We start from the raw sequence: 16,569 nt of genomic DNA, 5'->3' as shown, positions 1-16,569 counted from the left end.
CTCTTCCAGGCAGCCAATCACAACGCTCTGTTTCACATCAAAGGGTCTTTGGGACTTGACTGGGCCAATCGTACGTCTGAAGTGCAGCCAAATGCTGACAGAGGGTATGGATGTTTATCACAGAAAGCAAAGCAGGTGTCTCTGAAGACGTACGTCTGCGCTGCTGGAGAAATCAGCGAGAGTTCAGACCTACAGAATGACATTTACCCACAGTATCTGTGGAAAAGAGGCCAATAATTTTACTAGCTGCGTCCCAATTCAGAGGCTGTCCCAGTTCGAAGGCTCCATCAAATGAGGCCTACAAATGAATCCTCCTTTCCCTGGGCCTCGAAGGATAGAACGAGATCCTTCACAGCCCAGCCTATCCCAAGATTCATTGCGTGCCATTGTTTTTTTGGCACAGACTCACCTGATATATCAGGCTGATGATGACTGAGCTTCCATGACAGATCACTGGCTAATCTTCCAGTGACAAATTACAGGAACCGAAATGTGAATCCGCAGAGGAAAAACGTGACTCACTGTAGCCTGACCTTGCTTCGATCACCCGGCCATCTGTAAATTTAAGCTGCCAAATATATCCAGACATTTAAAGAAAAACATTCGAGTCGTTAGGGCTGCATGAAACAAACTTTAATATGATCATATACTTCTCAATATCAGTACAAATAATATCTGCTTTAGTCGTACGTTCATATTAGCACAACCAAACTTTTACAAAATCGCAGCAAAAACAGAGGAGAAAAACAGGAATGTTTTATCAAAGCAGCTCTCAAGTTTCCTTCTTGCTGACCATGGATCAGTCAATGTCCCTGACAGGGAATCTGATCCCAAATCAGGCTTCAGGAAACCAGATTAAACACTCTAAAGGTGCGGCCACACTAGATTTGATTCAATACACATTTAAAAGCATGCATACTGAATTTAGCATTATTATTTGCTGAATGTGTTCAAATGAGACTTGAGATTCAAAATATTTAGCAAAAAAGTATGCCCAATTTTTTTGTTCATACTTTTGCATTCTTAAAATCTAGTGTGACCAAATTTTACTGAGAGGAAACAGACCAATTATAACTCAAATTATTTAATTTATTTCCATTTTCTGTGTAACAAATCCTTTATTTTTATCTTTTAAAATAAGATCTTCAAGCAGACTGTAGAGACCATTGTCAGGTGAGAAGAACAATCAGAAAATGAACAGCCCGTGTATAGATTCAGTCTTGAATTTACAAGAACTGCAAATTTACGTGAGCAGCTGCCAAATGGAAAAAAAACACAGAATTTCACTGTAATTAAAATAATCTCTATCTACACGCATAAATACATCCCGCTGTAGGATACACTGAGAAACACTTTATTTTTGACCGTAAAGCTTTTGACCATGCAATGCTCAAATTTCCTGCACTTTCGTGACCACGAAATACCCAAAATCCACCCTCATTCTGTGACTGTGGGTTATATCATTACATAGATCCAACAATATATATATATTTATTTAAGGCTGATCTACAGGCCAAATACTACAAGGTAGCTGACGAACATTTAAATATGCACAAACTGAAGTGTACGTCATCGAAAATACATATTCCAACTATATTCCTACATACATACATACACGTGTCTGTCAAATACTGATGAGTTTGTATCCCTGGACTGCTGAGAATGACACTTTTACAAATATAATGATCAAAAGGGGGACTGTTGTCATGGTGTTATCATGTTACCATAATTATCACAGAGGCCATTTAGATTGCTCTTTTAATTTCAAGTGAAATTTTGTGTTTAGGGGGCGCCCATTGAAAGCAAAATAAACATCAGCAATATTAAGTTATTTTTCAAAATTACATCTTCGTAAGAAACTTGCATTAAAGTTCTGCCTAACTATTATTAAATATTCAATTTACTATTTTCTACAAGCATATTCTGCTGTCCATAGCTTGTTTAGGGGGATGTTTGTGTATTTTTACAAGGAAAAAAACTCAATCTCAGGCGACTGCATCCTTAACTAGACCTAGCAGCGTTAGTCGCTCCCTGAATGGAAAGGGTGTTGAGTGTCTGATACCGTTTTTGGAGAGCCACCTTCATGCAAAGTTTATTTCTAAAACACCTGCATGAAAGTTAAAAGATAGTAGTTAAAGACCTTGATTAGAATCAGGTGCATTTAATTGGAGCTGGAGCTGAAGGTGGCCTTCCAGGAGCAGGACTGGACACCCCTGGTTTAGAGTATGAGGATTAGGATAGGGTTAGGATATAACATTCAGAGTTTAGAAAGTAAGGTGCAGGTGATCTCAAACTACTAGCTAACACCACCACAGTAGGTAATTTGTGTTCGAGACCCCTGGTGAAGGGTTCAGGGTCATGGGGGTTGGGGTTGGGGTTAGGGTAGGGTTCTCAATCCTGCTCCTGGTGATCTACCTCTTTAAATGACCCAATTAGCTGGTTAAAGTCAGTTTGGAGGGTTGGAACTTAAGTGTACAGGAAGCAAGATCTCCAGGAGCAGGACTGAACCCCTCTAGATCAGGGTAAGGTAAGGATATGACATTCAGAGTTGAGGGATTAGGGTGCAGGGATCTCAAACAACTAGCTAATACCATCTCACTAAGTAATTTGGGTTCGAGACCCCTGATGTAGAGTTCAGGATCATTGATTTAAGAGTTTGGCGCTCTATCTTGCTCCTGGTGATCTACCTCTTTAAGTGATCCCCAATTAGCTGGTTAAAGTCAGTTTGGAGGGTTGGAACTTAAGTCTACAGGAAGCAAGATCTCTAGGAGCACCTATGAACACCTCTAGATCAGGGTAGGGTCAGGATATGACATTCAGAGTTGAGGGATTAGGGTGCAGGGACCTCAAACAACTGGCTAACATCACCTCACTAGGTAATTTGCATTTGAGTCCCCTGGTGAAGGGTTCAGGGTCATGGGGGTTGAGGGTTGGGGTTAGGGTAGGGTTCTCAATCCTACTCCTGGTGATCTACTTCTTAAAGTGACCCAAATAGCTGGTTAAAGTGAGTTTGGAGGGAACTTAAGTCTACAGGAAGCAAGATCTCCAGGAGCAGGACTGAACACCTCTAGATCAGGGTAAGGTCAGGATATGGCATATGACAGAGTTGAGGGATTTGGGTGCAGGGATCTCAAACAACTGGCTAACACCACTAGGCAATTTGCATTTGAGACCCCTGATGTAGAGTTCAGGATCGTTGAGTTAAGAGTTGGGCACTCTATCCTGCTTCTGGTGATCTACCGCTTTAAGTGATCCCCAATACCTTGATTAGCTGGTTCAAGTGTGTTTGGAGGGTTGGAACTGAAGTCAACAGGAAGCTGGATCTCCATGAGCAGGATTGAGTTCCCCCGGTTTAATTTCTGGGATGTATCTGTAGTACCTAGTTCTCCCACCGTAAGGCTTCACACCTGTACCTGAACTAGCCGTGCCTCTATCAGCAGGCCCCGTAAGTGCATTGGTTTTCATCGTAATGTTTTGTACCTCCGTAGAAAGTAAAAAGCTCTAGCTGTCGTAAGCACCACCTTGACACAATGAAGGCACCTGGCGCACCCCTCAGGGTTCAATGAGTTCTTCTCATAAGAAGAAAAACAATGATGAGATCAACAACATGGAGACCAGGTGACAAACAAAAACACAAATCAGAAGTGAGGAATGTCTTCTTGAACGTTCCATAGCGCTTAAGTCTCTAGGGAATCACCACCACATTTCCACTGTTCAGGTAAAGAGTCAATACCCTACGTTTAGCTTGTTCTTGTTGAGCTCCCTCTCCAGGTTGCCAATGAGCGTGTCGATGCTCTCCTGCAAATCCCGTAGGTTGACCCTGTTGCTTAGTACTGGGCTGATCTCCTGGATCTTCATGTAGGCCTGGTAGGTGTGCTCTTTGGGTCGGTGCTCCCCGTAATCGGGGAGGATCTGATCGCAGGGGCTGATAGGTAGAGGCTCCTCTACTTGTAGCCTGTCCAAATCCTCTTCCTCACTCACTTCCTCTTCCTCCTCTATCTGCATTTCCTCAACCCTCTCCGTAGCCTCATCCACCTCGGACAACTCTTGTTCAGGGACAACATCTTCAGTACCCTTCGGTAAATCCTCCTGTACCACGTTCAGAGGCTCTTCGCTGGGAACGTCGTCATAGTCGGCCTCCTCCGGGCAGCTCGGTTGGAGGTACGTTTCCCGGCATCCGCTCCAGTCCCCGGCGTAGCGGTTACTGGGACTGTCCAGACGGCCAGCTCTGGGTCGCAAAACTCCCGCCATGTCCGCGTCAGTTAGATTCAATACCTGTGGACGCTCTTTCCTCCTCCTAACCGCAGCCGTCACCACTGGGAACGACTCCATCGGGGCAGGAACCGGAGATGAAGATTTACCCTGAGCGTCCACAACTACAAGAGAAAGAAAACAATGGTTTAATAATTTGATTACAAATTAATGACATTTCAGATGATGAGAGAAAATATTGAATAATGAGTGTTGGGGAAAATGGTTAGCTCCACTACAAGCTACTATCAAAAGTATTTTACATCATTGAAGCTATTAAAAGAGGCAATATCTTTGAAATAAAGAAATGATTTACAAAAATTAATTGACAGAGAGAGGAGAATTTAGGCATTGCTTCTTTTAGTTACTCCCCAACACTGACAATAACATATGGGGTTTTATTATAAAAAAAAAAAAAACTCAAAGCATGCAGAACAAATGAGATACATGCCACAAAACCCCAAACACACTCAAAAATCCTAACTACTGACACCAACCCAACTGGGCTAAACTTCAAATACTTTTTGTTGAACTCTGCCCAAAAACCCTCCTATTAAACTTGCCACAGAAGTCGTAACTAGATCTGGTGAAGGAAAGTGGCACAACAGTGGCAAGCTATCATTATTTTTAGCTTCTATTTGAACAAATCTGCATGCTAGCAAGATATTGAGATCATGAAAGGATAGTGGAGGACACGCAAAGCACACCTCCTGTTTACCTGTCCCGAACTGCCCTCTAAACCCTCTGTTGAATTTAGCTGCGGCCTACATGTGATGGCACGAGTAAAATAAACAAACAAATAAACAAGCAAAAATAAATATACAAAAGAGAGCTAAATAATTAGATTTGGTTGCTCTTAAAGGTGCCATAGAATGGAAAACATGAGTTCAGTACATAGAAATGACATACAGTGAGTCTCAAACTCCATTGTTTCCTCCTTCTTATGTAAATCTCATTTGTTTAAAAGACCTCTGAAGAACAGGCGAATCTCAACATAACACTGACAGATTGGATCATTAATATGTAACGTTACGCCCCCAATATTTGCATATGCCAGCTCATGTTCAAGGCATTACACAAGCCAGTATTAACGTCTGGATCTGTGCACAGCTGAATCATCAGACTAGGTAAGCAAGCAAGAACAACAGCGAAAAATGGCAGATGGAACAATAATAACTGACATGATCCATGATATCATGATATTTTTAGTGATATTTGTAAATTGTCTTTCTAAATGTTTCGTTAGCATGTTGCTAATGTACTGTTAAATGTGGTTAAAGTTACCATCGTTTCTTACTGTATTCACGGAGACAAGAGCCGTCGCTATTTTCATTTTTAAACACTTGCAGTCTGTATAATTCATAAACACAACTTCATTCTCTATAAATCTCTCCAACAGTGTGTAATGTTAGCTTTAGCCACGGAGCGCTATCAAACTCATTCAGAATCAAATGTAAACATCCAAATAAATACTTACGCGATTAGACATGCTGCATGACGAACACTTTGTAAAGATCCATTTTGAGGGTTATATTAGCTGTGTGAACTTTGTTTATGCTGTTTAAAGCAGGGGAGAGCTCGGGGACGGGGAGCGTGAGCATTAAAGGGGCCGCAGCCTGAATCGGCGCATATTTAATGATGCCTCAAAATAGGCAGTTAAAAAAATGAATTTAAAAAAATCTATGGGGTATTTTGAGCTGAAACTTCACAGACGCATTCAGGGGACACCTTAGACTTGTATTACATCTTGTAAAAACGTGTTCTATGGCACCTTTAAGCCCAAAGTATACTCCATTCGATAGCATGCACGGGTGCCGGCGTTCGATGCATATGCTCTAGAAAGTTTCATCTTTGTCCAGTGATTTCTCCAGATGTTATGACTAATAAAAAATGTCTTTGTACTCCTTTAAAATAAAGTTGTGGCTATCTCATAACCCCCTCACACAAGGGATTGTGTGTACATGTAAAAAAGTAAGTATACTTTGGGCTTTAGCCTTAAATTATGTTGTTTTTACAATAAAAGAAGTACTTAAAGGCTAGAATTTCTATGTACACAACCTGTTAAACATAAGCTGGTTTTAAGTTGGTTAACTCAGCTTAGGTAATGACCCAACATCATTTGCAGTAGTTAATGTTGTTTTGTTAGAAATAGAAAGGTCTTTTTTAGATACATTTTTGGATGAATTTTCCTGAGGTCAACAGCAAATCAACAAGTTTTTTGGTTTAAGCATAAACCTAACAAACAAGCATAAAATAAAACATAAAACAGCATAAATCGCACATCATTACAGAAAATAAACAAACACACTCACACACACTGCAGAATACACATCAATATATCATGCGTGTCAAACTGTGTGTGTCTCTACATGGGCTCAAGCAGACAAAAAGCCAGCCGTCCCACCGGCAGCTGGCCTCATGGGAGTTCTCCACGCCTGATGGAGGCTCTTTTACAGCGAGAGGCCCTTCTAAACGGGCCGATTGTTCGCAGGGTGAGGCGGGCGGGTCGGACGGAGTTGAAGGTTAAGACAGGAATGTGTGTAATTATAGACTGAGGTTTACTGTACCGTTCCTCCGTGCTGGAGGAAGTCACGCACACGGCAGAGCGGGCGGGAGGGGGCAGCGGTCTGAAATCAGGACTTGTCGTGGGACGAGTTTTACGAGACGACCCCGAGACGCACAACAACACAACACACACCTCAGCCTTAAAGGAACAGCTCACCTAAACACAACAGTCCTTAGACTGTGGAGGACTGAACACATCTAATTACAATATTTCTGAAAAAATATAATGCAGTTTAAAAAAATGCTTGTGTGTAAGGCTCATCTATCCAAATATACATAAAAAAATTTAAATAATAAAACATAATATAGAAACACACACACACACACACAAAAGGTAAAAACCAAATTATAAAAATACAATTTAAATAAATAAATAAAAATGTAAAAAAAATATACTAATTATAATAAATAAATAATACATTAAAGTAAATAAATACATAAATAAAAACACATAAAAAACAAATAAATGTAAAAAAATAATAAATTCATCTAAATCTTATTTTATCATTAATTTTTAAATTAAAAATAAATGATAAAATAAGATTTAGATGAATAAATAAAAATCTAAAAAATAAATAATACAAATGAGATAATAACTGAAAATAGATTAAAAATTAAATAAATAACTAAAGAAAAATTACATTAAAATAAATAATTGAAAATAGATTAACGTAAATAAATATATAAACAAATAAATAAAAAATAGATTTAAATAAATGATAAATTAAATTATGTAAAAATAAATAACTAAAATAATATTAGATTTAAATAATTAAAATAAAATGTCAAATAAATACATGAACACAAATAAAAAATAAGATTAAAATAAATTTTTTTTTTAAATATGTACATAAATACATATAAAAATACTATAATGAGTTAAAAATTTAATAATGTAACAATAGAATCTATATATTTTCAAATAATATTTTGACAAATCTATCTATACATATATTTTTACTACTACTATTATTATTGCCACTGTAAAAATTTTATTAAATTATTAAATCGAAATATAGTTGTTTATATATATATATTTTGTGTTTAATAAATACAAAAAAATATACTGAAAAATAATTGGTTTATTATTAAATTTATAAATATATAATTAATATTTAATAAAATAAAATAATTGTGTATTATTATTACTATTATTATTAATTGCTATTTTATAATAAATAATTTTATATTTATTAAATCATTAAAGAAATGTATTACCAATAATGCTATTGCACTTTAAAATAAAAACTATAATTTTATAAAATAATAATAACTTTACAGAACAACATTAAAATTACAAAACTAATATTCAGTGCTGTTTTGAGTTTGACTTTCTTAACCCAAAGAGTTTTCATTTTATCAGAAAACTGCAGGGAAACCTTCAGATAACTCCTGTTGAGTTTGACGTGAAGAATCAAGCGTGTGTGAATGTATGGAGATGAGTTATGATGAACGGTCACCTGGCCAGAGCTGGAGCAGGTAATGAAGGACCTCGATGTGTTTCTTGAAGTGCAGAGCGCTGGCCAGCTCCTCCGAGTCGATGAAGACCCGGTTCCCGTGACACGACGCCTCCTGCCTCTGGCTGAGCAGAACCGGACCGAAACACACCGCCAGGTTCTGACAGGTCATCTTATTGACCTCGTGATGGGACGCCACGCGCTTCAGGTGATCCAGGAGCTTCCGCAGGGTCACCTGATGACACAAACACACGCGTGAGAACGCGGGCGACAGACGCTTCCGGCTTCTTCCAGAACGTTCCGGTACCTTCTCGACGTCCGGCAGAATCTCCAGCAGGCTGACGGCGTGGTCCGTGTCGGACGCCTCGTTCTCGCAGCCGCCGCTTCCCATCTGCAGCGGCCTCTTCCCCATGGAGTCCAGAACACACTCGTACAGCTGCTTCGTGATCAGAGGATGAGGAAGCTCCCGCAGGTAGTCCTTCAGCACGCCTGCACACGCACAAACACAAAAATAAGATTAAAATGAATTCATAAAAATATATTTGAAGAAATAAATGAAAGAAATGTTAAAAACAAATAAATAATAAAAATAAGATTAAAATGTAAAAAATAAATAACTAATAAAAATAAGATTAAAATGTAAAAAATAAATAACTAATAAAAATAAGATTAAAATGAATAAAAAAAATATTTAAATAAATATAAATGAAATATTTAAATAACTAATAAGAATTAGATTTAAATAAATAAAAATCGATTAAAGAAAAACAAATACATAAATAAGCAAAAATACATGTGAAATAATGAAAAATGTAAAAATAAATGATAAAATAAAATTTAAATAAATACAAATGTAAAATATAAATAACTAATAATAATTAGATTAAAATAATAAAAGATTAAATGAGTAAATTAATAATGAAATAAAAATTAAAGTAAATAAATCCATAAATAAACAAAGAAATGTAAATTAATAAATAAAAATATAAATAAATGATAAGATTTAAATAAATAAATAAAAATGTAAAAAAATAAATAACTAATAAAAATTACATAAAAAATAGATGAAATAAAATAAATAGGTGAATAAATAAAGAAATATGTAAAAATTGAATAACTAATAAAAATCTGATTATAATAAATAAATAAAAATAGACTAAAAATAAAGAAATAGGTAATAAAATAAAATGAAAATAGCTTAACATAAATACATAAATAACTAAAAAATAAATTCAAATAAATAAATGATCAGTTAAATTACGTTAAAAAAGTAACTAAATAAATAAAATTAGATTAAAATAAATAATTAAGATAGATTACTGTAAATAAAAACATACATAAACAAACATAAATAACAAAAAAATAGATTCAAATAAATAAATGATTAATTAAATTATATACAAATAAGTAACTAAATAATTAAAATCAGATTAAAATAAATCATTAAAATAAGAAAAATGTCAAACAAATAAATGAAAAAAAAAAAGATTAAAATAAAAAAAAATTTAAACAAATGAATAATACAAATAATAATAATACTATAATGAGTTAAAAATGTAACTTAATAGAATCTAAATTTTTCAAATAATATTTTTACAAATCTATACCTTAACATTTTTATAGTATAAGCTGTGTCTTTATACAAGAAACTATGTAGATGTTTTGGTCATTTTAGGATGAGTGTCCGTCATATTTGAGGATCTGTGGCATCTGAAGGACCGAAAACCTGTTATAGAGTTTTTATATTTATCTGCTATTGGTCAGTCAAACAGACTGTCCCGCCCCTAAACTCACACCATTGGTCAAGACAGAAGCTGATCTGTCGGGCTGCTCAATAAAACCGAGTACATTATTCTTCAGAAATTACTGTTATTATCAGCTGTTATATAAATTCATTCGTCACTTTAAGCCTGACAGAGCTGGAGATGTGAAAGTTCAGTGTAAGATCGTTTATTCGGCTCGCGGTGAGATTAAACAAACTGACAAATGAAAGATAATAGCATCTGGAGTCGGTCATTACTCGTCTCTCCAGGGCTGTGATTGGCTGGATTCCTTCCCGCTCTGAAGGCCTGGGATCAGTGCGCCGGGAGCCAGAGGAAGCTCTATTGTTGTGCCGGTGTTTCAGCGGAGGAGCTGGAATTCAGCCCGGAATGTTGCGGTTAGAAACGAGATTCAGACGCAGGTTTCACACCTGAGCAGTCACACACACACACACACACACACACACACACACTCTTTCCATAAGAGTAATGATTTTTATACGGTATGGACTGTACATTCTCTCCTCTTTCACTAACTCTACCATCACAGAATTTTACATTTTCAAAACACATAATTCTGATTTATAAGCTTGTTTCCTCATGGGACCAAAAAACAAACACAAAAACAAATAACTAATAAAATTAGATTTCTCATTATTTTCTCAAGAAAATAAATATATGAATAAATAAATAAACAAATAATTGAAAATGTAAAAAATAAATAACTAATAAAAATTTGATAAAAAATAGATTAAAGAAAATAAATATATGAATAAATAAAAAAACAAATAAATGAAAATGGAAAAAATAAATAACTAATAAAAATTTTATTATAATAAATAAATGAAAATAGATAAATTAGTAAAAAGATAACTAAATAAAAATGAGATTAAATGAAATAAATTAAAATAGATGAGTGTAAATAAATACATAAATAAACAAACAAATAAATAAATAAAAAATATTCAAATAAAAAAATGATTAATTAAATTATGTAAAAATAAACAACTAACTAAATAAAATGAGATTAATATAAATAATTAAAATAGATTAATATAAATAAATACATAAACAAACAAATAAAAAATAGATTCAAATAAATAAATGATTAATTAAATTATGTAAAAATTAACAACTAAATAAATAAAATTAATGTAAGATTAATGTAAATAAATTAATAAATAACAAAAAATAGATTCAAATAAATAAATGATTAATAAAATTATGTAAAAATTAACAACTAAATAAATAAAATTAATGTAAGATTAATGTAAATAAATTAATAAATAACAAAAAATAGATTCAAATAAATAAATGATTAATAAAATTATGTGAAAATTAACAACTAAATAAATAAAATTAATGTAAGATTAATGTAAATAAATTAATAAATAACAAAAAATAGATTCAAATAAATAAATGATTAATTAAATTATGTAAAAATAAATAACTAAATAAATAAAATTAGATTAAAATAAATAATTAAAATAAGAACAATGCTAATAAATAAATAAAAAAATAAGATTAAATATTTGGGATATTGCCATCTTTGAGTTTTTCCACAGGCCAATTAACAGACTGTAAATAGAAGCGCTAATTCAGTCGGACGTGACCTCTGACCTAGGAAGTGTATGTGACAGCAGCAGCATATCATGAGCAGCACACACACACACACACACACAAGGTCGTGACCTGGAGTCGTTTAAAGCTCTCGAGGTCATCAGGAACAGCGTCTCGATCTGTCGGTGTCGTCGTGGTTCAGTTCATCTCAGCTGTGTCAGTTTATATATATATATATAAATACTGAATGATGTTGATAAATGTGGGCAGCTCTGTATCAGCAGACTGATTGGCTGGCTGGTGGCCAGATGCATGATGGGACTTTGAGCCACACATTGGTTTAAAAGGCAAATAAACACCACCTGCTCATACAAAACTACAACTTCACACACACAAACACACACACACACTGAACTCTGACGCTCATGATTCATCTGGATAAAGATCTGAATATATAGAATCTTTGTGTTGACCTCTGACCTCTGGTTGATCTCCATCAACATTACACACTGAAGAAAGCTGGAAAAAAGCAGAATGCTCCAGAAATCGGCACAGATGTTCGGATGCAGTACCTGTGATGACGTTGATATCGGGGTAATTGTTCTCGGAGAGCTCGACGGCGTGACTGTCCCTCTCGAACGCTTCCCGCAGCTCCTTCTTCACCGCAGCCGAACCGCAGAGACGATACAGACCCACCACCTGTCAATCAAACACACGCAACCTTTACACAACGTCACAACAACATTACTAATCTGTGTTTGACTTAAGCCGCTTCATTGTTGCACGCAACTCCTTATTATCCACTTCTTCATGAACATTTCCTGTTTGCTGCAGGAATGGAAAGTTCCGGAGTCTAAACCTGTCTGGATTGGGAGCAGCTCACACCTGGAGTCAGTGTGTGTGTGTGAAAAACAACTGAACAACCCTTCCAGTGACACACACACACTCATTCAGAATGAGTTCTGCTGTGGGCGGAGTTAAGATCAGAGGGAGCCAATGAGATTACTAGAACACTAACAACTAAAACCACACAACCTGCCTAATGTATACTGCACTAAATATACTATAATGTAGTATTTATACGATATTTTTAAATTAAACAGTTTTTTTTAAGAGTTTTTTTTTAGAGAATACCTGGATTTCGATTCCAATATTAAATCACACAGTGAGGTCATGTGACAAGATTAACACACTACTATTTTAAACATTCATAAATGCACAAATTAATGCATGAATAAATAATAAATAAATAATTGCAAAAATGCATGAATAAATAATGCATAGATTAATAAATGCAGGAATAAAAAAATGCATTAATAAATAATGCATAAATAAATAAATGCATGGATAAAAAATGCATTAATAAATAATGCATAAATAAATAAATGCAGGAATAAAAAATGCATTAATAAATAATGCATAAATAAATAAATGCATGGATAAAAAATGCATTAATAAATAATGCATAAATAAATAAATGCATGGATAAAAAATGCATTAATAAATAATGCATAAATAAATAAATGCATTAATAAATGCATTAATAAATGTAAGAATAAATAATGCATCAATGCATGAATAAATAAATGCATGATTAAATAAATGCTTGAATAAATTGATAATAAATAAATAAATAAATGCATAAATAATTATATAAATAAATAAATAATGAAATATAGAGAATATACTTCACAGAATTCAGCAGGCATTAAACTAGTATTGTATTTCAATCACAGTCCAGCACATTCCGCAGTGATTTAGCAGCACAGGCTCCAATAAACAGAAGAAATTCCCTACAATGTGAAACAGCAGCTTGATTCAGACCCGCGGTGTGTGTGTGTGTGTGTGTGTGTGTGTGTGTGTGTGTGTGTGTGTGTGTGTGTGTGAGAAACTCTAAAACTGTCACCCAGAGGAAATAATAGCTTGACCACAGTCCTGTTAAAAACAGCTGAGGAGTTTCCTGAATCCACCAAAACCTTCCTCTTTTCTTCCCCTAGTTAAGAACACATCCTGATTCTGGGTTAGCCTTCATTTTTAGCTTCGCCATGTGACCACAGATTCCATGCGACCGCTAACGTGACATGCATCAAACCAAAGGAGGAATTTTTAATTTGGGCATGAGCCAAACGTCCCCACACAGACTCTCCGCTTGGTTTCCGGAGCTGCTCTTTAGTAGGTCAAACTTTAGAGGTCACAAGCTAATTCATAAAAATAACACAGTTCGAAATGAGAAATACTTTAGCACGAGTAAAAGAGACAAAATGTTCCACTTTTAGATGAACTGCTCCTTTAAACAGGCAAGAAGGGCCGGGGAAAAACCCTCACGGCACACAGCTAATCATTTACCCGCACAAACACACACTGAGTGGATGTTTCCCGCGGCCATAGTTCACAAGAAACATTCCTTTAGTATACGTGACCTTCGAATGTTGTGTATCCGAAGCCCGAAAGAGTGGCTTTCTTAAGACAAACTGTAAAAGCTTTAGTAAAGAACCCCACACAGTGATCAGCTGCACTTTGACCTTAAAACAAGCTCACTTATTTCACTTACAGTAACACCAATTCAGTGAACTAAACCACAGAACAACCACTACATACTGTATACTTCATATTAGCTTTTAAAAAGCAGTATACTCAGTGTGTCTCAAACTGTAGTGTGCTACATTGCTGTCACATGACCAAGCATATTTACATTAGCAAGAAACATCCAATTATCATCTTAGAAATAAATGCAATAATTACACATTTGTGGTACCCGTGATACCACAGAAATACCACAGATTAGAGCTTGTGAAGCTGTAGGGTACTTAAATACTGCACAGTATAGTGCAAAAAATAAGGAAAAATCTGAAAAATAGTATGCAATAACCAACGCTTTAAACTAGTATGCTGCACTTGTCACATGACCTCACTAGTCTGCATGAATCCAGAAACAATCTTGTTGGTTTTGGTTACAAATGTAGTTGTTAGTTCAGATGCTAATACGGCATACTAACTTAAAATAACTTTTTTTTACCCGTATTAGGTTATACAGTTGTCACATGACCTTGCTAGGTTGCATCATCTAAAAAAATGACAGTGCAACCTGAAAGCAGGGCAAGAAAAACATGCTAAGTTTGATATGCAGATATATGGGATTTAGCAGTAGATTTAGCATTCGGAGCCTAATAAGGGTCAACTGAGGTAAATACAGCAACTTTAAAGCCTTCCCAAAGGATCTACACCAAACTCTTTCTCAGCTGGTCCAGTATCAGATTGTCTATGTGTGTGTATTAGGGTAAACCTGGCTACATCTGATCTGAGAACAGCAGACAAGAGTTGTTTAATGGGTTGACAGCAGACACACTCGGTGGGATGAATGGACGAGAACAGTATTAAACTCTGGGTGACACTGTAACAGAGACAGATTGTGTGTGTGTGTGTATAACGGGGATGAATGGCTAGAACTTTGGCAAAATGCCTGTGCACACAAACCACGGAGAGGCCTTGCTAAGCTTGTTTGTGTGAGTGTGTAATGTCCCCGGACAAGGACTTTAGAACGGTTGGCAAGCTCACTTTAACCGAAGCCTAACAAATGACAGAAGACACTCATACACTTCAAGGCAAAGTGCGTAATTTCTGGGCTCAATTCTGATTTATTGCTCAGATCAGGCTGGTCACAGTATTTTTTTCTTAAATGTGGCCAATATCACTGAGTGTGAACTGGTCATGATCCTGAACTGACCCGCATGTGCAAAAGATAAACAAAGATTTAGCCACATATCAAACTGTAACCCACAAACGAGGGTCAATTCAACACAAAAGATGAACATGACGGCACATGCTAGTGGATGAGTTGAATCAACTCCACAGCAACTACATCAATTTATCCACTAACCATTCAGAAACGTCTAAAAGTTGTAACTTCTTCCTGAGTCTCTCCATCAGTGTCGACTCCGGTTTGAACAATGTAAGGCTGAACACTTTCCTCATTTTGGCTGCGTGAGATTCTCCAGCTTTGTTGTTGTTGAGCTGTTAAAGCTCCGCCCTCTACTGGAGCAGCAGCTCATTTGCATTTAAAGGGACACACACAAAAACGGCGTGTTTTTGCTCACACCCAAATAGGAGCAAATTTGACAAGCTCTAATAAATGATCTGTGGGGGATTTTGATCTGAAGCTTCACACACACATTCTGGAGACACCAGAGACTGATATTACATCTTGTGAAAGGGGCGTTATAGTTCCCCTTTAAACAAAGATTTAGCCACTGCCATATCACCCTGTTGCCCAAGACTGGTTGCCCACAGGGCTGAGCCTGGTCAGGACCTGGATGGGAGACCTCCTGGGAAAACCAGGTTGCTGCTGGAAGAGGTGTTAGTGAGGTCAGCAGGGGGTGTTAATCCTGTCTGTGTGGGTATAGTTATGGGGACAGTATACAGTAACAAGCACCGTCCTTCGGATGAGACATTAAACCGAGGTCAGTAAATATCCCATGGCACTTTTAGTAAAAGAGTAGGGATGTAACCCCAGTGTCCTGGCCAAATTCCCTCCATTGGCCCTTATCAATCATGGCCTCCTAATAATCCCCATCCATTGAACTGACTCTATCACTCTCTCCTCTCCACCTTTAGCTAGTGTGTGGACTGGCACCATTGTACTGTGGCTGCTGTTGCATCATCCTGCACACTGGTGGTGGTTGAGGACCTCGATTGTAAAGCACTTTGGGTGTACAGTAGTACATAGTAAATGTAAAATGCAAAGAAGGTATGCAGCAGGCTGTTGTACAGAATTAAGCATAGAGGCACTGAAGTGTTTACACATTCATTTATAAGGTAAAGTGCTGCATAAGCCAGGCAAACTGGTGTGCATGTGATAAAAAGGACACAGACGAGGACGAGGAAAAAAAGTATATAAGTAATAATTTTATAGTTTGTATAGTGCGGTCAACAAAAGACCTCAGTGTCCCTCCATTGACTACCTTGGCAGCTGTCTTCCA

The 16,569-nt window shown here is 36.1% G+C and overlaps 1 protein-coding gene across 3 annotated transcripts in view; it reads right to left on the bottom strand.

Moving 5' to 3' along the window:
- Positions 1-623: 623 nt before the first annotated feature.
- Positions 624-16,569, bottom strand: part of syde2 (synapse defective 1, Rho GTPase, homolog 2 (C. elegans)) — a 36,823-nt gene continuing 20,877 nt past the window's right edge. For all 3 annotated transcript variants that reach the window (XM_067371078.1, XM_067371079.1, XM_067371080.1), the window contains 4 exons: positions 12,166-12,292; positions 8,581-8,762; positions 8,277-8,508; positions 624-4,376 (listed from right to left, as the gene is read on the bottom strand). In XM_067371078.1, coding sequence (XP_067227179.1) covers positions 3,727-4,376; positions 8,277-8,508; positions 8,581-8,762; positions 12,166-12,292 — 1,191 coding nt within the window. In that variant the 3' untranslated portion in view covers positions 624-3,726. The remainder of the gene's footprint in view (positions 4,377-8,276; positions 8,509-8,580; positions 8,763-12,165; positions 12,293-16,569) is intronic.

Source organism: Chanodichthys erythropterus, chromosome 20 (assembly GCF_024489055.1).
Source record: "Chanodichthys erythropterus isolate Z2021 chromosome 20, ASM2448905v1, whole genome shotgun sequence".
Lineage (NCBI taxonomy): Eukaryota > Metazoa > Chordata > Actinopteri > Cypriniformes > Xenocyprididae > Chanodichthys > Chanodichthys erythropterus.
The sequence above is the reverse complement of the archived record's forward strand: the minus strand, read 5'-3'. Positions and strand labels throughout refer to the sequence as shown.